A 21,759-nucleotide genomic window follows, 5' to 3' on the forward strand; every position below is an offset into this window, starting at 1 on the left:
GCACAATATTGCTATCTCCTAACATAACCTTGTAGGAAATAGAACCTGTGATCTCGAAATCATCCCCGAGATCCATTTCGGCTCATGAATTGTTATCACAATCTGCTACTGGAAACTTCTTCGAGGCACTTCTTGTCATGGTATTTCTTTTGAACCCTCTGGCTCCTCATCCTCTTTGCTTTAAGGTCAGAAATCTTAGTTTATGTGGATCCCCTTGCAACAACTCTGCTGGAGAAACACTTGAGTGGATTTGGTTGTGATTAGGTAACTAAAACAAAATCCTTGACATTTGAGTAAGGATACTGCCTTCACCTGCTTTCTTCATTAAAGACATGAAAGTTGGAATCGCTCTTTCAACACATACATTTGATGTGTGGTAAAGAGCCGAAGTAATGTTTCAATTGTAGATCGAGAATGCAGATTCTAGGTGACCGAGTGAAAAGGGGAGCAGAGGGCCTATATAGGTGGGTCCCCCCAGTTGGGCAGAGAGTAGATTTAATTCATTCAGGTGCGGAGGCGAAAGCCTCAAGGGATAAACCAATAGCGAAGCCCGTTAGAGGGTTTCACATGTACCAATAGAACTGGAGTTACATCCAGTTAACTAATATTTTGTACTTTATCTTAAACTCTTAACTCAGCTTGAACCATTCACACACAATCCAAAGCTTTTTCTAGTATCCCTTAGTTACTGAAGCTTTTTCAATGGTCATGGTTCAGTTGGAAGTTGTCGAAAATTAAGCATCCATCCCCTTAGACTGCTTATCTATGATGATCAGAAAACATGTGTCCATGAAAGATCTGCATAATCAATATGCAACCTGTGCTATAGCTTGATAAGCCACTCTCACCGATAATGCGATTCAAAACTTCATATCTCGATATTTCTACCTGATATATCAATGCATTGGTTGGCCAAACATCGAGGTCTGTGACCGCGCTCCACTAATCCCAGATGTCATCACCTCCACGGGTCTCGTTGGGTGCATTTCCATATTCGTTTAATTTGCCCTCACTTACTTGCCATAAACTCTTGCTATGCTCCTGGCCCTATCATTGGACAAGCACACATTGATGGAGTAGCGCTATATTATTTTTTTGGTATTTTGTATTAGTTTACCCTTGAGGCCCTGCCTCGTCTCTGAGTCATCACAACCAACTCACCATTCAGTTGGGTGCAGCCCTCTCGCCCATAAAGGGTGGGGGATACCAGCTGCACTTCCTCCTTGTCTTCTCAGCAGAAAGCTCTTGCTCACGTGTGAAAAGATAACTGATAAACATTGGCACATCTGTACACACATTCCATTATGTACGTATGGGCCCCAAACATGTGTTTTGGGTTCTGTGGCCTCAGCTTCCCCCGGATACAGAGTATTGCAGGAAGTTTTCAAGGCCTGGCGAGTCAAGCCTTGTCTCACCTTCTAGTTATAGGCGGACTATAATGAGAAGGACAACAGGTGGTGTTTTACCACCGCAGCTCGCTGCATGAAGATCAAAATGCTGGTGATGTTACCTGGTTAATCCAAAGCTAGTGCGAGCGTGCAATGTTTTAGCCACATGTTGGCTCCGTGTTCTTCCTCCTTCACTACACCCACCTTTCTTTGGAGATGGAGGGATATCAAGAAACGTGTCTGAAGGTCCATTCAAATAATCACAAAAGTGTCCCCTGTCCCATGTCGGGGGAGAACTCGATTAGGTGTCGAACTGTAAGGTTTAAGGTGAGTCCAGCTCAGGTACCCTGTCTAGGACAGTCACTTAGGATCGCCTGATCTTACTTCAGTCAGCTCAGGTTTTTCAGGTGTTCAATGGACATGTGTGGTAGAGCATGCAATACTAACTTGTCTGAAAAAAAGTTGTTTTCTGTTACTCTGCCACCTACTCCTGGTGATTGATCCGGTGTCACCTGCAGGCCCTCCACAAATGTTTTGCAGCAGCCCGGCAGCGGAGGAGGAGAAGATCTTGGCCTATCTGGTTGATCCTGAGTCAGAAGCTTCCCTCCTTTTATATGTTATAAAGAAGGATGAAGGGAAAACTGGGGATAGACGTCATTGCTGTTTTACTGAGAAATCTATGGTTTATGGTCGTTTTAATGTAAAGTTAACATCCTCTCATGTTCAGCTTACTTCATTAAAGTAAGTTTTAAAAAGCAAAAACATTGCTCTAGTATGAAACACATAATAAAAGGAACATTCGTCGTAAATTAAATACTTAATGATCCAATAAAAAGGAGAACTTGCTATTACAAAAGATGCTTGTCGTCACTTCCTGTGGAGGGAACATAACCCGGAAGAGGGTGGAGCCTGAGTTGGGAGTTGGCTGGGGCGGAAGCGAGGAAAAGCAGAAACAGGTCCAGTTAGCCCACTACCGACCAGACCGAGCGCCGAGACTGGACCAAGTCACAAGGAGATCACTTACCGAGACCCCGCATACACGTTCCTGTCAGTCGCAGCCATTTCCTACAAAGTTAATTCACTTTTACAAACTCGCTCTGCTAACAGCTGGCTAGCTCTGCTAACAGAGGTGACGGCAGCTAACTTTTGCTCTCTTTTCGTCTCGAACAGGTGAGAAGGTGTTTCATCTACGACTGTCGTGATCCGTCTGACTAATAAAGTTCTGCTCGGTCACCGGGGTCGTTAGACTTCGGCCTCGGTAGCAACACGGTTTTATCTCGGATTTTGATTTATAATCGATCCTGAAATCGTGAGGCGTTTCCGGCAAACGGAGCGCCGCTGTCGCCTGTCTTTGAACTTTCCTTATTTTAAAAGTGTTTAATACTAGTTAAGTTAATGTAGTTTCCGCTGTTGTACATGACGAAGTCGGAGCGAAGCATCCTGGGAACTCGGGTGTGTTTCAATCGACAACACGTCGTCATACTTGCTTTTAGTTTATCTGCGTATTTGTCCGCCGCGGTTTTTTTTAATTAAGGAAATCTTTTCTAGGTCAAGGTGAATGAACTCCTGGCTTTCATAAATGAATACATGAAGTCATTCACCTTGACCCAGAGTGAACGCAAGGGATACATTCATTCAAACACATTGGGTCACCGGCTCACCTTGACACATGTGTTCCACAGGGGTTAAAATACATAAGTATTTCCTTTATACACCTTAGTTGTCCATCAAATAAACATTATTTAAATGAATATTTACCCATAAAGGTACATCCACAAATTTCATTTGTGCCAGTCTGCTATAGAGGAAGTTTGTCCATCTTGTGTACAACAAGTTTTTGTTACCCAGACTATTCTGAAAAACACGCAAAAGAATTAACAATTTTATGTCGGCCGTCATGGATTCATTCTTGTCTAATGGTGAATTCATACCAAACCTGACTACCTGCATGACCTCCACCCCAAGTGGCAGCTGATGATTATATGTAAATATGCTGAAGAATCAAAATTTTATGTTTGCCGTGAACACCCTTATGGATCACATAATAATAAAAATAATCCGAAAGATAATCTCTGACACAGTCAGTTGTTGTCATACTCTTGCCTACAAACTGTGATGGGGCTGTCCAGGTGTAGTTCACTGGCTGAACTGATCAATGAAGATTCTGGACTTGTTAATATTGAAGTGAAGTTTGAAAAATTATGTTCATCAGCAGGACCAGTGTCATGGTCCCATTAGAAACTGCAATATCTTCATTTAGCTGAAGATTCACTGTGTTTCCCCTCATAGCAGCAGCAAACATGAGTGGAGGAATGAACAGCATTGATGCCGTGAAGAAGAAGATCAAGGTGCTTCAGACTCAGGCGGAGGAGGCTGATGAGAGAGCAGAGAAGCTCCAGCGACAGGTGGAGGAAGAGAAGAGGAGCAGAGAACAGGTATAACACACGTGTTATCTTGGGACATGTTTGTACTTCAGGTTCTTTTGACATATCTGGAATAACTAGTCTCTGGAATGTTGACCTGCATTGAAGGAGAATATGTTTAGTTCTTGGTGCAGTTCGTGCGTAGAGGTGCTCTACTGCTCTGTGAAGGTAGATTTTTTTTCTTTATTATTCACTTAAAGTTGCTTCAATCAAATTAAAAAAGCGAAGTGGCTACACCAACATCATCTCGCTGAATAGGAAGTCATGGACGCAATTAGGAGGTGGCAGTTTTGGTAAATGCAGTCCACAACCCCCTGTTGTGTAGTTAAAATATATACTGTACATATATAATCATGCACACAGATTCATAAACTGAGTAGATGGGTTACCAAAACATGCACATGAATCCACAGAGAAGTCACTTCCACTCAGGAAACTTCTAGGTAAGTTATTTACATCCATATACATATTGGTAATTTAAATGCTTTTTAAACACCGTTGTGCTTGTTCCGCGCCATTGTATTTGTTACCTGTGGAACATTTATATGGATGGTTGCGTGACACACGGAGCTGTAGGGGTTGTCAACTGTAAGTTGAATTAACAGCTTTTTTTGTCTAAAACATTCTGCTTTAGCCGATCATTCTGTGTAGAAGATGACGAGGAAAGAATTAAACTATTTGTCATGAATATATTTTCACAGTTAAACGGCACGTCCACTACGGTTTTTAGTAGCAGAAACTTACAGCTATTTATATTATTATTCAATTAAACTAATGATATGGTAATGTTTGCTCTCATGACTTCTCGTCATGCGGAATGAAGTGGATTCAACAAAAGACACCTGGAACGTCAATCATAAAAATATTTTTCCAGTGGTCGGCCTAATGCAATGATTGTCACTTTATGACACACAAGACTATTTGCACCATGTGTCAGCAGGGGATTGTCCGCCTTGTGATGGTGACCGCATCCACTGCTGTGACTTGCTTGTGGTGAAGATGTTTTCATCATCTGCACCTTAATTATTGTCCAACAAGATGCAGTATCTGTGTTCCTGTGGCTACATCTGGCCATTGACCTGTACCATCCCCTTTGAACAACTTGCCTCAAGATGAGACATTGAAAAATGATAAAGAAACGTCAACATAATGCCACTGATTTGAATGGTATCCATTTATCATTCAAATATGTCCGACCAATCAGGAAGCACCTGCCCACACATGAAACTTTATTTTAATTATTAAATCATAAGAAAAACCACTTCAAAACCATTTTCACTTAAATAAAAAACTACTTTTTACTTCTCCTGGGTATTGCTAGTGTGCTCGATTGTTTATCCTGCAATCAAGGTTTCTGTGTTGTCTGTCCAGAAAGGAATTTGTATGGAGCATGTTGACTCTGAGACCTCAAGTTCCAGTCTTTGGGTGCTTACTTCACTTGTGTGTGGCAGGCAGAGTCTGAGGTGGGCAACCTGAACCGCCGCCTGCAGCTGAGCGAGGAAAATCTGGACCGAGTCCAGGAGCGACTGACGACGTCGCTCAGCAAGCTGGAGGCCATGGAGAAGGTGGCGGATGACAGTGAGAGGTACATGATTTCTGCCTTCTTCTCGTCCTCCTTTCACAAAAGACCTCTCCTCCTCAGAGAGAAGAAGGTGATCGAGAACAGAGCACTGAAGGACGAGGAGAAGATGGAGTCGCTGGAGGTTCACCTCAGAGAGGCCAAACTCATCGAAGATGAAGCCAACCGCAAGTATGATGAGGTGAGTCCATTGCACCTACTTCTGAGGAGCTCTCGCCTTCTTCCTGGCAGCTCTGTGAAGACTTAACTGCACATGTGATTGACAGGTGGCCCGCAAGCTAGTGATGGTAGAGGGAGAACTGGAACGAGCTGAAGAAAAGGCACAGAAGTTTGAGAGGTCACACACCCACACACACAAACATACACACATGCGCACCTCGCTTCTGTGTCTTGCATCTGATGACACCACAGTGATGTCATGGCTTCAAATTCATGTTTTTTTTTTTTCATCTCCGCTGCTGCTGCATGCGCTGCTACACACTGCCTTACCTCCGACCAACAGTAAAGTTCGGATGTTGGAGGATCAGCTTGGATCTTATGACCAGTCGCTAAAGTCCCTGCAGGCTTCTGAGGACAAGGTACTCGCAGTCACATGACCGTAGACTGACACTTCATCCTCCAGCCATCATCTGTTCATGCCACATTGTTTTAGTCGTCCAGGTGCCTTATCATGGTCATAGAAGTCAAGTGAGCCTTTGAAACAAAGCATCACTCATTTAGATGTGCAATGGCATAAAAACTCAATGATCACTGCTGCTGCTTCCTTTGACCTCTGACCTTCCACTGCTGCTTAAGCTCCTCCTCCAGCTGCTGCTCGGTTTGACTCAAGCATGCTACGCGTGCACACACAAATACACAAATACACATGCACACACAAATGCACATGCACACACATAAATATACACACACGACCGCTGAGGTGACCGTCGCCTCACTGGTCTGACGGTGAGTGTTGTGGTCTGCAGCAAGGTTCGGAATTTGGAGGAGGAGCTGAAAGCTGTGTCCACGAGCTCCAAATCTCTGGAAGCTCAGGCTGAGAAGGTAGGAGAGGTCAGAGGTCAGATGTGATGTTACTCCTCTGTTGCTCTGACCAGTGTTCGTCTGTCTGTCTGTGTGTGACAGTATTCTTTGAAGGAGGACCGCTACGAGGAGGAGATCAAGAGCCTGGTTAACAAATTGAAGGAGGTGAGGACAATGGGTTTGATTAAGTCGTGGAGCTCTTGCACTGACGATGTCATGCACTGTAAGTCGCTCGTCTGTGTCACTAATCTTTCATGTCCTGCAGGCCGAGTGCAGAGCAGAGTCTGGAGAACGCACCGTAACCAAACTGGAGAAAACCATTGACGACCTGGAAGGTGAGATCAACAGTGTGGAATTAGAGGTGTAAGTGAGAGAGAGCTAAGGAGGTGTAGAGAGTTTGTAGAGCAGGAGACGGCAAGGAGAAGAGGGTGAAAGGATGAAGAGGGAGGATCAGAAGCAGGTGTTCAGGGAGAAAGAGAAGTTGATAGATGAGAGGTGAAGGTGTTCTAGATGAGGCAAGGCGCACGGGTGAAGGTCCTCGCTGACTCCACTTTGTCTCCTCAGAAAATTTGTCTAAAGTCCGGAACACCAACACGGAGCTGCAGGCGACTCTTAACCAGACCATGGAGGAGCTCAACTCCTGCTGAACCTCCTTACCCCCCCTAGATATGTGGCCAAAACATTCCTGCTGCACCAGACCCTCCTCTGGCTGTGAGGTGTCTGCCCCTTTCTTCTCCATGTCCTCATGGAGGTCCCGGTCCCCACCCCTCTTCTTCAGCCTAGAGGTGTTGCTGCCTCGCCTGCTGATCCCTGCTCGCACACATTCCTTCTTATTTCCTCTGCTCCACTTATCGTGGAGGTGCTTGAGGCTCGTGTCAATGAGGAATTCTAACCATTGCTCACATTCCCTTGTTAACTAACGACCCACTAACTGTTTGTCGCCATAGTTACTACCAGTAATCCAATGTGCATGATCATGTGTCAGGGGGCATGTTCTAAGTGATCAGCCAATCACAGAGAGTCATTCCACAAACGGGAGCAGGAACGTGCTCTTTTTTGTTTTCGTTTTTTTTTTTTACTGCTGACCTTTGATCTGTTTAATAAATAAAGTTTAAAATGTTTCAAATTGGTAACTGGTGATCATTGATGTCCTGATGAGATTAAAAAATGCTGTCACTTCACTAAAGACCAGTCATGTGTCCAGAGAGACATGTGATGGGACCAGAGGGAGAAGAAATGCTCCTGCTTAGGTGTGTGTGAAGAGGATTTTATTGTCACATGTGTCCGTCATTCAGTCACATGGCTGACGGGTGTCAGGACCGGTCCAACTTCTCTCCTGGTGTGTGTCTCTGTGCTTCTCTAGCCAGTGTCAGGATGGGTCTCAGCTGCTCCTCCAGTGAGGCGGCGTCTCCCTCATTAGTGATGATCCAGTCGAACTCCACGCCGAGGTCCAGCCCGCACTCGGACTCTGCATCATCCACGCCTGAGGAGCAGGAGTTAAAGTAAGTGAAGATACTGGTTGAAAATATGTCGCACACCTTCTGTGAAGCTCCACCCCCTCTGAGCTCTGGTGACCTCTGAACTCTGGACCCTTACACATTTGGTTTGAACGGGGTATCTGGTCCGGAACCAATTCAGGTCTGACAACCGCCGGGCGTCACTCACCACCTGAGGGAACACATGGGTCTTCAGTCCGTACAGACCATTATACCCATCACCCGAGTCTCACCCACACAGGCTGTATCGCCCCCCTGGTTGCCAGGTGACAAAAGAACCCTGGGTCCTGTAGGCGTCTCTCTTCTCCCCACCGGATCATGTCGGCCCGGTACCGTTCCTTATAGGCACCTGGTCCCAGAAGCTGCTCTAGGTCCAGATCGTGGTCCTACAAACGGTTGTAGTAGTTTAACACGCTGATGAAGGCGTTGTCATGGTGACGGACCCACCTGAGCGTACTGGTGTTTTAGGGGTCCAGAGAGACGTAGCACGCAGCAGACGTCCGGTCCTAGTCTGTAGGACGAGAGTCAGCGTTAGTCTTTTGGTCTTGGACTGGGCGACCTGGAGAGGACCCCTGACACGACGCTGTCTCGGTTCTAATCATTTACTGTGACATGCAACAAATAAAGTTACCGATTCTGGATCAGATCCGTCACATAATCTTTCCCGGACTTTCGTTTGCCACTGAAAACCAAAACCAACTTGGGTTCGGAACCGCAGATCTCCATGGCGTTGCAGGGGACAGATGAGGAGTTGGTCTCGAACCTGTAACTTCCAAGTGTCACGCCACAGCACCGGTACCGTAACTGTCCGAGTTAAAGGAAAAACACTTCTCACTGGTCTCTGCCCGAGCGGGTTGAAACAAAGTTGACCGTTTTTGATAGTCTCAGTTTGGTTTGATGTTGAGGTGTGACGATGACTGACAGGTGTCAGGGAGAGGAAATAGCCGGAATAAAGTCGCAATATTCTTGTAGGTCGCTGTGCTCTACACATTACGGTTACACGCTCACAGCTCAGCAGCGACGTCACGCGCGGACGGAACCATTATAACTGCTCGAGGAGTGTTTGTTGAAGTGAGCGACAACAAGTATAAACATTTGAAGTTAAGCTGAGTGCACGTAATTCACGGTAGAAAAATAAGTTGTGTATTCAATTAACAGTGATTACGTTTGATTTTCGGCGTATGGTAGTCAATCCCTGATGACGTCACGCTCGAGCGCGCGCAGAAGAGGATGCGCGCCCCCGTGTGAACCAACTCCGGTGGTTCCTCCTGGGTCAAAGGTTTTCAAACATGGCGGCGACGATGTTTTGCAGAAAGTTCGTTCAAACTTCACTAAAGGGGGTGAGCGTTCCGTAATGTAGTGACATGAAGACGCGTGAAGAGTTCAGAGTCTCAGCTCGAGCGCCAGTCTTGTTAAGAATCGGTTTTGACGGTTTTAACCTTTTACCTACTTTCTTTTAATTGATGAATTGCGCATGCGCTTATTGTCCTAATACAGCTAATTTATTTTCTGAATATTTCAACTTAACTGTGGTCACCTAACTGTCGGGGTTTAAATATGATTATTAAATAATACATTTCACAAAGGGCCACATTAAAATGTAGTGATTTGTTTTGTGTTGTCTTCATCTTCTAATGGGATCTGCGGCTGTCATTGAGTCTGTCTTTGGTTAACTATTGATTTATAGCATCATAAACCTGTCGTCTTTGACAATTACATACATTATGAGCCTAACCGCTAAAATGACATGTTTTTATTTATTTTTATAGAGCGCTTTTCCAGACCAGGATAACAAAGCGCTTAAACAATCAAAACAATACTCAATAAAAGATATACTTAAAAGATCAAGATAATACTGCGAACAACACAGGAGTTCCAGAAAATCAAGGAAAAGCCTGCACAAATAAATAGGTCTTAAGATGGAGTCTACTGACTCCTTCAAGAAACATCTTATATCAATTACTTACTTACATTTAAATGATCTGTAACCTATTAACTGGTGAAAATAATTAATAATAACGAAAACCAATAAAATAACAAAAAAAGTGTATTTTAAACAGTACTGATTATGAACTTGATAATCAAGTTTTATCCCAAGTATTAAAAGGAAGATTACATTCTCTACATTTGGAAGCAGGAAGTTTATTTCCTGCATCTAAATGGCGTTTAGGAATATTACCGCCAAGTTGCGCGAGAAACCTGAATTGAAGCGCGGTTCAAAACCGGAGAAACCTGAACTACGGATAACTTGAATGCCGTACAATGTCGGCGCTGTTGTGGTAAAATGTTGTTAAGTTAACCTAACCCAATGTCTCAGTGTTGTGTATTGGTGATGTACTGAAAGATAGAAGCCTAGACCCGCCTAATGTTGCTTTTAATGGCCTGGTTCCTTAAATAGAAAGAAATAATTTTAGGAGTATTTAATTAGCAAACATAAGCATGAAAATTCTGAAGTGTGGTGTGGGAATATGTCCCCCAGAGCTTCTAAAGATGTTGATGTAAAACCAGACGACTAAAGGTTTTGAGTCTCTGGTCGACCGTTATGAAGCTTCATCTGTCGCCGCTCCTGCTCATGTTGTCTTCTGTGTCTCAGTCACAGCTGCACTGCTCAGCGGCACTACGGACGGCTCCTCAGGCCGTCCATTTCCCTCCGTCTGCCGGCGTCATGCTGCCGCCTGGAAGTTTCAAAAACAAGGTGGCGCTCATCACTGGAGGAGGGACCGGACTGGGTCGTGCCATGACCACCACGCTGTCCCACCTCGGAGCGCAGTGTGTGATTGCCAGCAGGTCAGAACACTAGGGGGCGTGTATTGGAAAGAATCTGGTGATACGATGCCTGGCACAATACAGGGACAACTATTCGCTATATAGTGATGTATTGTGATACTGCGATATTGCAATATTGTGATAGACTAAATAGATGTCCAAACATCAACTTTAATCTTCTCAAGGCAACTGTATCCTGCCGTCCTCAGTAAACGACCAGTAAACGGGATTTTGCAAAATTAACCCTAACCCTTTAGCTGCGTAGGACGGAATGGCCAGAGCCTTCTAGTGGACGGAAGTTTAATTGCAACAGGAAAATAAAAAACGCTGCAATATTTGAGTTAATTATAAATTGTAAAATTCTAATTATTTAATTTTAGCCACACTTAACTGAACTGTATACTTGGTTTAAAAATAAAATGATTTGAAAGCAAAAAAAAAATCAGCAGGTAGACAAAAAGGAATCAGGTATGTTTTGGAGTCACACGTCGTGTACTTGACTTGTTAGTCCCTGACAACACGAGACATGATGTGTTCACAAACACTCACATGATGATTGATTTCAGGAAGCTGGACGTTCTGCAGCAGACTGCACAAGAGATCAGCTCGGAGACTGGCAACAAGGTGAGCACCTGGACCTGGAGTTCTGATGCTTTAAGTCTCAGTGTGACTGCTCTGTAGGTTCATGCCGTCCAGTGTGACGTCAGAGACCCGAAAGCTGTCACTGCCGCCATCGACCAGATAGAGAGTCTCAGTGGCCTGCCTGATGTGAGACGCACACACACATTCACATACACGCACAGACTTTGATGACATCACAGCCGGTCTCTGCAGGTGATTATCAACAACGCCGCAGGAAACTTCATTTCTCCATCAGAACGTCTGTCACCGAACGCCTGGAAGACCATCACTGACATCGTTCTGAACGGAACGGCCTACGTGACCCTGGAGCTTGGCAAGAGGCTAATCAAATGCCAGAGAGGTCAGAGGTCACTACTTGATAGTAATAAACCACACGTGACGTTGGAGATGGTATTTGTGTTTATGCTTGTGCAGGCGCCTCCTTCCTCGCCATCACCACTATCTATGCCGAGTCTGGTTCTGGTTTTGTGGTCCCGAGTGCATCAGCAAAGGCCGGCGTGGAAGCTCTTCACAAGTCAGTGTGACCTTCGACCTCTGGCTGCTTCTTATCCCATAATTACCTTGATCTGTTTCCAGGTCTCTGGCTGCAGAGTGGGGGCGCTATGGGCTCCGCTTTAACATCATCCAGCCAGGACCCATCCAGACCAAGGTGATGAAGAGAATGTTGATGATGAAGATGAAGAGAAAAGTGATGATTATGTTGATGAAGATAATATTTATAATGTTTTTGATAAAGATAATAGTGATGATGGCCATGGTATGGTTGATGAAGATAATATTTATGATAAAGATAGTTATGATGATGTTTTTGGTGAAGATAATTGTGTTGATGGCAACGTTGTTGTCGATGATGATGCTGTTGATAATGTTGAGGAAGATAATACTATAACAACGATGATATTTTTGGTAAAGAAAATAGTGCTGATGATAATGGTGATAATGAAAATGATGATGATGAAGATAATGGTGATGATGATAAAGACACTTGTGTGTTCAGGGCGCCTTCAGTCGTCTGGACCCGACCGGACAGTTTGCTGATCAGATGCTGAAGCGGATGCCGACGGGACGTTTCGGGACACCGCAGGAAATCGCTAACCTAGCGGCGTACATGACCAGCGACTTCAGCACGTGGATGTCTGGAGCGGTGAGTGACTGTGGTGGTTCTGCAGCTGTGATGTCACATCAGAGTCTCTGCAGGTGGTGCGCCTGGATGGAGGCGAGTACGTGATGATGGCGGGGGAGTTCAACTCTCTGCAGGCGGTGAGTCTCAAGTCTCTTCCTGCTTGTGATCAGCTGATCAGTGATGTCATCGCTGCAGGTTCCTCAGGACCAGTGGGATCTGCTGGAGAAGATGATCAAGGCAACTAAGGGGTCCTGAACAGATGCCTCATGTGATGTGTCTACAATCTGTGTGGTCATGTGACCAAAGTGTGAATGTCACAACTATCTGTTTGAACAACAGCGCATTAAAGTCTGTCACTCAACCGAGTTTATGTTGTTATGTGACTCCGCCACCAGGTGGCAGCAGCAACAGCAGGTTTGGAGGGAGGATGCTGTCAAATGATGTTGTCATGGAGACACTTTATTCATGCACAATGACAGGTGAATGTATTAGTGTATGTTGATGCTCTGACAGCGAGTGATGAGCATCACGACAAGTTTCTGCAGAATCTCTGATCTCATCTTACTGCTCTGAAGAACCTCCTCATAGTTGACCTTGTCCTCACACCTGTAGTCCAGAGACACCTGCAAACACACACAAACGCACACCTGTTACAAACGCTCACATTACAAACCTACACAGACCTGCATTCATTTGTTACAAGGCGTCACAAACCTGCACACATTTCAAAGGACAACATTGTAGTGTAGTAGACAGTTTAACATCTCACCCACTACAGGCCCTCCTGACTATTTAATATTGTAGTTTTTACCACTGTAGTGTACATTTAAAAAATAATTATTTAACATTTTTAAAAACATTTTAATAATTATGCAGAAACAGTTTCAAACTTTCGTTTGTATATGTTGCTATGACAACAAAAGACTACCCTACAAACCTGCACTAATACCTGTTACCTATGTGCCCACCTTATTACCATCACAATGATCTTCACACCCACATTACAAACACCACACACACGTTACAGACCTACACCTTGAGAGAAGGATTCTTCAGGTTGTTATTAATTTCTCAAAAAGTCTACATTCAAATATTATTTGAAATCTTAAAAACATTTTAAAGATCTGAGACGATAATGAAGGCAGATGGAACCTTGCTTTTTATTTGAAAGTGGGGAGTTTATTTCCTCCTGAATGGTGTTTGGAGAATTTAGTTTAAAATTTAGCTCCAAATCTGATGCTGAAACCCAAACAACTTAAAGGTTGACAGCAGAATGATGTTAAGTTATGCTGACTCGACCACATGCTGTTGTCTAGTATACCTGTGTGAGTAGTACATTGTGATGAAAGACCCGCCTTACGTTGCTTCTGATTGGTTGATATTGCGTCGTGCCTACTGTGATTGGATACGCAAAAGGACTAAAGTTTTTTTTTATCATTAGTTTTCGAACCTCATGGATAACAATGATCTGGATGAATGATATTCTGTTATACACCTGGACAATACCCGATAATTACCTGCACACTGACAAGTGTTACACACCTGGGCACACACACACCTGTTACACACCACAGACACACAGGTACTAACCATGTTGGTGATGAGGGACAGACCGAGGACTCGTAGGCCGCAGTGTTTGGCCACCGTCACTTCAGGAACGGCGCTCATTCCTGTTGGACACATCTGTGGTCACCAGGTGTTTGATAGAGGTCAGGTGTGGTCACATGACCTCCATCGCTCTCTCACCGACAGAGTCACATCCGAGGATCTGCAGCATCCGGGCCTCTGCGACGGTTTCAAAGTTGGGCCCGCTGACCATGCAGTAGACTCCCTGTTTGATGAAGCCAGCGCAGCCCAACTCCGTGCTCACCTGCACCGCCAGGCGCCGCAGGTCCTTGCAATAGGCGTCTGACATGCAGGGGAACCGGATCCCGAACCTGCACACAGTCCATTGGTCACATGCTCCGTGTTCTGGTCCGTCCTCCATCTCTTCTCCATCATCACTGTCACCATTTCATCACTTCTCCATCACCCCTTTTACCAATGCTCAATCACTTCCATACCTTTAATTACTTCTCCATCACTACTTCACCACTCCTAATCAATCTGTCATCACTTCTCTGTCACTCCTCCATTTACTGTATTTTTTATCACTTCTCCATCACTTTCATCTATGATCTATCACCCCTTCATCACTCCAATCACTTCAATTACTTCTCTGTTACTACTTCATCACTCCAGATCACACCGTCATCACTATCCATCACTTCCTAAATCCCTCATCACTTCTTCAATATTCCCCCAACAATCCATCACTTCACGTTCACTCCTTCATCACTACTCAGTTAATCCCACTCCTCGATCACTTCCTTTACACTTCCTATAATTTTCATCCCTCCATCGTCACTTTCATTCCTCCTCCATCAGTCTATCATCATGTTCAGTACTCATCCGTCAATTTATCACCACTTTCTTCAATTCTTCGTCACTCCTTCAACATCCTGTCATCCCTCCCTCACCTCTCATCGTTGGGTCCACAGAGTGGATGTTGTCCAGCAAAGCCCGGTAAGTTGATGTGATCTTTGACGATCATGATGTCGCCAACCTTGAAGTCAGAGCAGAGTCCTCCGGATACATGGGTGACCAGAATGATCTCCACACCCATCAGCTTGAAGATCCTCACCGGGAAGGTCACCTGAGGTCAAGCGGATTAAATCCCAGTTCTACAGTGAGCCGTTATGTGTCACTGCAGAGACACATATGGTTAGCTGTTAACCAGCTAACTGTTTTGAGCTCACCTGGCACAGAGAGTAGCCCTCATGCAGATGAAAATGTCCCTTCATGAAGACGCAAGGCGTGTCCTCGATCAGCCCGAACACCAGGCAGCCCTCATGACCCTTTACTGTAGGACAGCAATGATGGCATTGCTTCAAGGAGGAGAGTGAACAGGACTGACTCACCGGTGCTGACAGGGAAGTTGGGAATGTCCTGATACTTGATGATCTGCTTGTTGGTGGCGCTGTCGGCCAGAAGACCCAGTCCTGACCCGCAAATGACCGCCACCCTTGGGCGATGGCTCGTCTGATCCAGGAGCCACTCGGTGGTCCGCTGGTAGTCGTCGAAGGAGCAGCAGCTGGAGAACGACATGTGATGACGTGACTGACAGCTCACCTGACACGGACACAGTTGTTGCTGACTCACTTTCTTACCTACCAACTCATTCACCAACTTATACATATGACTTACCCTGGACTGACACAAAGTGCATTATAACTGTCTACTTCTTGAGTCTTTTACTCCAAAACAGGTGTCACAAGTGAACATTTCAATGTTGAACGGAAATAGAGTCCGTCCTGAAGTTAAAGAGTATGTGTGTGGCTGCGGACGCAGGGTTTGGTTCTGCTGACAACCAGTGGAGGGAAAGACAAACCACAGCCAAACCACTCACCATCCCTAAAGGATGGGCATCCAGAAACTACAAACAACGCTAATGTCAGCAGAGCACCAAGCAAACCTCCAAAGTACAGACTGGCAAGTTTTCCATGCAATATTTAAACTTCTTGCTCTGGCAGCTGGTTGGTCACAAACTGATAAAGCATCGCAGCTGGCCCTATGTCTGACAGATGATGCATTGGCATGTTTACTGTTGTTCAGTCTGGAAGAGAGAACTGACTACTATGAGCTTGTTGAGGCTTTGCAGAGATAACTTGGACATTGTGACCAGCCCAGTGTCCTGGGATCAGAACTTGCCAACAGACCTTAACAAGCTAGGGAACCTCTTTGTGAGCTAACGAATGACATTGAGAGTCTGGACAGGAGGGCCTAGACCAACGTGCCCCCCCGAAATGCAGACAGAGCTTTCTTGTAATCAGTTCATCCAAGTGCAACACAACATAGCAAGAACAGAGATTCCACTTAAACTAGACACAGGTGATCTTACTGAATGAATGGTTGGTTGGACCCAAGTTGGAAAACTCTTCCATGCCCTAGTCACCAATAACAAAACTACATGCACTGCTCTTGTCGACAAACATTCTACTGTTATCCTGGTGAGTACACTACTGGTGTTGTTCCAATAGGTGTAGACATGATGAACTCGCTCCCATGCTTGGACAGTGGAGAGTCAGTCTTAACGTTGCAGGGCTAGCTGTGGATGTCCTTGTCTGTTTCGCGCAGGTACATGATGCATATATATATATATATATATATATATATATATATATATTGGGACTTGATTTTTTGCTGTGCAGTGTCAACTTGACCTCGGGGAGAAACTTTCCGGGAAAGGGAACTAAATATTCAAATCATTAACTGACTTGCTATTTACTAGCGTACTGATTTCATCACTTTCGGACTTGATTTACAGAATATTTCTTTGAGGTATTTACCAATTGACAATTTGACTTATTGCCTTTTTTATTAACCCACTGACTCATTTATTTACTTATTCTTTGACTTGACTACGGATGACACAGCAGGTCTCTCTAGTCATATGACTCTAGCTCTGAATGCTTATCAGCCAGCAAGCTGGTAAATGCTGCTTTTTCTAGTAAGTTGCAAAAAGACTACCCAACCATGCTTAGAAGGGTGAATAGGCTCTCCTGTAGCTCTGACAATTACCCCATTTGTGTCAATGTTGTGGTACTACAACAGCGACTAGTAAATCAGGTTTAGTTAACCCGCCAAAAAAGCTGAGTCAGTAGTAAATTGACTGGAAAACTCGAGTGGACTTCAACATGTCTAGCTTTTGTTGCTGGTTTTCACCACTTCATCGACTAAAATCAAAATTAAGTCAAAGACAATAAGTTCTCACCATTTTCCCTTCGCGTGCATCGTTGCAAGCGTCCACAGAAACCTGCTGCACTGTGATTGGCTGCAGCTCAATAAATAGGGACGAGGTCATCAACCCATGCGACCTTTCAACTGCAGGAAACCTGGCGACTAATGTAAAGAGAATTAAAGAGATAGTTCACCAAAAAGTCCAATGTTCTAATGGTTGGGATGAGTAATCGGTTCCTTTTTATAGTTATAGTTATAAACATTTAAGTTCATTTTAATGGGGCAACTGGAGCTCAGAGGTCTTCATTTCCACCCAAATATATTGCGAGGGCTCCTACTGTAGACAGTAGACTGGGAACTCTCACAATACCCAAAAGTACTTCCTGTCAGTGTAGGATGTTGGTCTAGCAGCTAGCATAGCAGCGCCCGCTCAAAACAAGCTTAAAATATAGACGTTTTTCTGGAACAATTCCTTTTGTCGAGGCTTCAATACAAGATGAACGTTAAGGACGAGCACCATGGAGGTATTGAGTTGTTTTTAAGTGTCTTTTTGGAAGAAGATGAAAACTAAGGCAATCGATCATACGTACTACAATAGCATGGCCATTTCTGTCAATAACTAAAAATACAGATTACACTGAAAATAATCCCAACCCTTGGTCGACAAGAGGGGGAGTAGAAAATGAGTGTAGTTTGAATTTTGGGTGAACTATCACTTTAACAGTTTTAACGGCCTGTTAAGAGCCATTTCGTGACACTTGTTGACTGGAGCTGAACCAGAGGAGTATCTCTCCTAGTAAACCAGGGTCGCAGTGGACCAGAGTCCAATCCAAAGGGGTGGGAAGTTCAGCAACCTCATATGGTCTGAATGTTGCTATGGCGACTCAAGAGAGTGTGGACTTTTATCACACAAACACCCCCCCACACACAGTGGCCGTGAGCTGGTTCTGGACAAAAGTGCCTGTTAAGCATAAAAATAATTTTTGTGTCCTTTTTTTTTGTTTTTTGGAAGACAGATGGAAGAAGAGAAGAATTGAACTTGTTTAACTAGGTTATACTAGTCATTATATTTATTAAAAGTGTGGTTGTCTGTGTGTTTTCTGTATCTGTGTGTGAGTCTCTCTGTGTCTGTTTGAGTGTATCTGTGCATGTGTCAGTATGTGTTTCTATGGATCCCTTTTTTGTGCCTTTCCGAGTGTTTCTGAATGGTTTCAGTCCAGTTTGGTTCGGAATAGTTAAGGCCACCACGCGTATACAGTGCTGCCGCCACTAAAATAATGGATAAAAAGGACATGGATATCCAGAGTCCAAATAAAATTGTTGCTATCACAAAGGAGGCAAATGCAGACATGTTAGCTCAAACCTTTTTTAAAGTACACTGTTCAAATAATATTTGTGAGGAAAGTAAAAGAGGAAGTAAAAGAGAAGCTTATGCAAATCAATGAAAATAAAAAGGAAATAATCATATAAATGTAGCAGGTAAAGACAAAATATCCCACTGAGCAAATGTTGAATTAAAGCAAGTTTGAAACAGGAAATAAGTGAAGCACAAGTGAACCAAGAAAGTATGATGTAAGAATGTTTTCTAAACTTGAAGAAGGGCATCAGATACAAACTATTCACAGATGTCGGAGCTATATGGAGAGGCAGATCTAGAATTTATTATTTAAAAAGTTAAGGGGGGAAATAAGTAATTTAGAAAAAAATGATTGAAATAGTGCTTTAAATTCTCAGCAGAAAAAAAAAGATTTAATACTGTATTTTAATTAATAAATGGAAGTAACTTAAAACTGAAATCATATAACCAAGAACTGGAACAAGTGTAACAATATAAAGTTAACATAAACGCGTACTACATAATTATTGATTAACTGTCAGTAAAAACGTTGTTGTTAGCAGTCCAGTGGGTGAAGTATAACCAAGAAAAACAGTTGTTTGCTCAAACTTAAGATCATCACTTGTGATTTTAGAAAATGGACGGTCAGGACTTGAAATACAACAAACATGATTTAGAATACAAATGGCAGGCTTAATGATTATTCGCTGGAAATATTGAAGGTGGGGCTCTCTGTGACAGTACATTTTTATCTGCCTATACCATGCAAAGGAACAATTGAAATTAGTGGTCTAAACTAAATATTTTTTCGTGTAGAAATCAACACTTTGACAGCCAATGTTAATAATATGCTCCTTGTTCAGATAAAAGACGGAAATAAAGAAAAGACACAATGTACTATGACGTACTGGTATAATAAAATGAATGAAATAATAATGAAGTTAAGATGATGAAATAAATAAACATGGCCAAGTCGGCGGAAGGTCGCCCTCTAGCGGCCATAATCCACTGCATTTGAGCCAAAATACTTCCAATCCATATAACACCGTTTGTTAACGGACACAAAACAATTTCCCGAAGGTGACCTCCAATGGAATCAATAAAGTTTTATCAATCTAAATATCTAGCCCTATACATATTTGAAAAGCCTTTGTCGGGCTGTAAATCATGGGACATTGAAAGAGAAGTTTGGAAGAGACATTGAGGTGTTTTTGTAAAACCATGTGTACGTTCAATGATTGTTTCAACTTGTTCTACTGAAGTGTGCCGTTTATTTTATCTCACTTTAGGGTTGTTCTAGGCAATCACATGAAAATGTCTGTGGCATCTTCGTGTTGAAGGTAATATGATTTTGTCATTTTAACTCATTTGTAGATGAGTAACGTGTATTTATTGTTTTTTAATGTATGCCCTGTGTACTCTTTCGGATGCTTCCTTTGACTTTACCATTTTAAGTTCACCTTATCGTTCAATTTATTCTGTACATCTATTAGACGATTCATCAGCATACATCTCTGCCCATGAGTGACCATATAGTTATAGTAGGAGTTAAAACAATATATTTTATTTTCCTTTGTTAGTTGAAGAGTTTTTGCAGGCATGTGACAGATGCCGTTACTCATCCTAACATAACTGTAACGAGAAATATAGTCGATCTTATCAGATCCTTACAGATGAAACGCTGTAGATAAAGAGGATTTTGCAGTGATCATTGATTTAATTTTCGGGGCATGTGGAGGACAGAGCCTCGGCTGGTTCCGGAGCAAATGTTCAATATTAAACTATTTTAACTGTGAATATCTAAATGATCCGACATAAACTGGAAGCAGATAAACACACAAAACAAACACTTCACAGGAGGAGAGATCTCACAGTCCTAACTATCACCTGCTGACAAAAACATCGAACACATTTTTGAGGAAACATCTGAGTTAGGAAATATACCTGAAGATAGTTTATATAGTTTTATTTAGCGACTATATTCTTATTTTTTAATATTATTCAATAAACATTCATGTGGAAAGAACGTGTTATCAAATGAGTCAATTTACATCAATAAATAACAGTCATGAACATAATTTGGATTTTAAACCTTGTAATTTTTTTGTGCATTCTTGACTTTACACAAACTCTACACATTCTCAGGGAGCAGGAGTATCGAGCACAAGATCAGAGCTACTAAAATATTGATTAATGCCAAAATCCTGTAATCTTTACACACAATTTCGTTCTGCTCATGCTTCATGATTGAGACCCACTGTGTTTTTTGATTTCTTTGAAGGATATTTTTCTTTGGATCTTCTGGAAATACGCATAGTAACACCTATTATGTAGGTCAGGTAATTTCCTAAGGACCTGAGAGAGTAGCTAGATGGGCCTGAGGGAGCAGGTAGCTGTCTCTAAAGTAAGGTCTTGAGAATGCAGGTTGAGGGGCCTGAGATTGCAGCTGTGCAACCAGACCGTTAAGGGTTAAATAGACGCTGTATCCAGCAGCATGCTCCATGATTCTGACTGCACCCCGCAGTGGTAAAGCCTTGTCACATGGCGCTCGACACCTTGCAAGCTCTAGCCACGCATGGAATGCAGCTCTGGTCAGGGAAGAGGAACTCTTGACCCACTTCACTGAGGGAGAAGTACAAATTACCCTCCTGTGCACCCCACCATGAGCTGACGAAGGTCAGATCTGAGACACAGGAAGTGATGATACAGCAGGAAGTAAGCGTGAGACAACTACAGACATGGTCAGCTGATCGGTTCTGTCTTGTGTGTGTGTGCGCTGTGAGGCGAATGGAAAGCGTGGACAGAAAGAGTGGCTTCAGGGAATATGAGGAAAGGAAAAGTATGTGGTGACCAGAAGAGTAAAGGGAAACATCCTCAGCATCTAAAGGTCTCTTTTCATCATCTTTGAGTGTGTGCGTGAGATCACACTGACCTATTACATTAGCCGTGTTTCACTTGAATGGTTTGATAGACAACCTTAGGCACTCTGTTTTGGACCAAGAGAGATCGGGTCTACATCCTGAAAGAGCAGTAGAGTCCACCTGCAGACAAAAGGGGTGTCAGCTAGCCACAGTGATGTCCAAGTGACGATGGGTGTTTTACTGTAGTGTTCTTTCTCCTTAAGACGGTCAGGTGACCTCAGGACATCCAATGAAAGGATGTCGGTGCCAGTGCTGCATCCTGCATTGCAAAAATGTGGAACCATTG

At 43.4% G+C, this 21,759-nt stretch overlaps 4 protein-coding genes across 7 annotated transcripts; 2 read left to right on the forward strand and 2 right to left on the reverse strand.

Moving 5' to 3' along the window:
• Positions 1–2,295: 2,295 nt before the first annotated feature.
• Positions 2,296–7,075, forward strand: LOC148062168 (uncharacterized). 3 transcript variants are annotated; one of them, XM_087812278.1, is made up of 9 exons: positions 2,296–2,558; positions 3,678–3,823; positions 5,263–5,396; positions 5,454–5,571; positions 5,657–5,727; positions 5,893–5,968; positions 6,513–6,575; positions 6,676–6,745; positions 6,975–7,075. In XM_087812278.1, exons 2-9 carry the CDS (start codon positions 3,689–3,691, stop codon positions 7,055–7,057), a joined length of 750 nt encoding a protein of 249 aa, XP_087668404.1. In that variant the 5' UTR covers positions 2,296–2,558; positions 3,678–3,688; the 3' UTR covers positions 7,058–7,075. The 3 variants fall into 3 exon arrangements, with proteins under 3 accessions (XP_087668404.1, XP_087668403.1, XP_087668401.1); XM_087812277.1 differs by lacking the exon at positions 5,893–5,968 and adding an exon at positions 6,356–6,431 and having other exon boundaries at positions 2,297–2,558; positions 3,681–3,823; XM_087812275.1 differs by lacking the exon at positions 5,893–5,968 and adding an exon at positions 6,356–6,431 and having other exon boundaries at positions 2,298–2,558.
• A 606-nt stretch (positions 7,076–7,681) lies between these two features.
• Positions 7,682–8,855, reverse strand: pmvk (phosphomevalonate kinase). Its single transcript, XM_087812931.1, has 5 exons — positions 8,538–8,855; positions 8,354–8,417; positions 8,140–8,292; positions 7,949–8,078; positions 7,682–7,893 (listed from the first exon to the last, which is right to left on the reverse strand). Exons 1-5 carry the CDS (start codon positions 8,630–8,632, stop codon positions 7,724–7,726), a joined length of 612 nt encoding a protein of 203 aa, XP_087669057.1. The 5' UTR covers positions 8,633–8,855; the 3' UTR covers positions 7,682–7,723.
• Positions 8,856–9,132: 277 nt separating this feature from the next.
• On the forward strand, positions 9,133–12,802 carry decr1 (2,4-dienoyl CoA reductase 1, mitochondrial). Of its 2 annotated transcripts, none has more exons than XM_087812738.1 (10): positions 9,133–9,246; positions 10,500–10,693; positions 11,239–11,296; positions 11,354–11,440; positions 11,507–11,654; positions 11,729–11,828; positions 11,891–11,963; positions 12,312–12,458; positions 12,512–12,574; positions 12,633–12,802. In XM_087812738.1, the coding sequence occupies exons 1-10, from the start codon at positions 9,196–9,198 to the stop codon at positions 12,690–12,692; spliced, it is 981 nt and encodes a 326-aa protein (XP_087668864.1). In that variant the 5' UTR covers positions 9,133–9,195; the 3' UTR covers positions 12,693–12,802. The 2 variants fall into 2 exon arrangements, with proteins under 2 accessions (XP_087668864.1, XP_087668866.1); XM_087812740.1 differs by having other exon boundaries at positions 9,195–9,246; positions 10,506–10,693.
• Positions 12,803–12,875: 73 nt separating this feature from the next.
• On the reverse strand, positions 12,876–17,303 carry pnp4b (purine nucleoside phosphorylase 4b). Its single transcript, XM_087812443.1, has 7 exons — positions 17,251–17,303; positions 15,398–15,570; positions 15,236–15,339; positions 14,957–15,132; positions 14,184–14,374; positions 14,028–14,107; positions 12,876–13,060 (listed from the first exon to the last, which is right to left on the reverse strand). The coding sequence occupies exons 1-7, from the start codon at positions 17,268–17,270 to the stop codon at positions 12,926–12,928; spliced, it is 879 nt and encodes a 292-aa protein (XP_087668569.1). The 5' UTR covers positions 17,271–17,303; the 3' UTR covers positions 12,876–12,925.
• Positions 17,304–21,759: the final 4,456 nt, after the last annotated feature.

Source organism: Callionymus lyra, chromosome 17 (assembly GCF_982586985.1).
Source record: "Callionymus lyra chromosome 17, fCalLyr1.hap1.1, whole genome shotgun sequence".
NCBI lineage: Eukaryota > Metazoa > Chordata > Actinopteri > Syngnathiformes > Callionymidae > Callionymus > Callionymus lyra.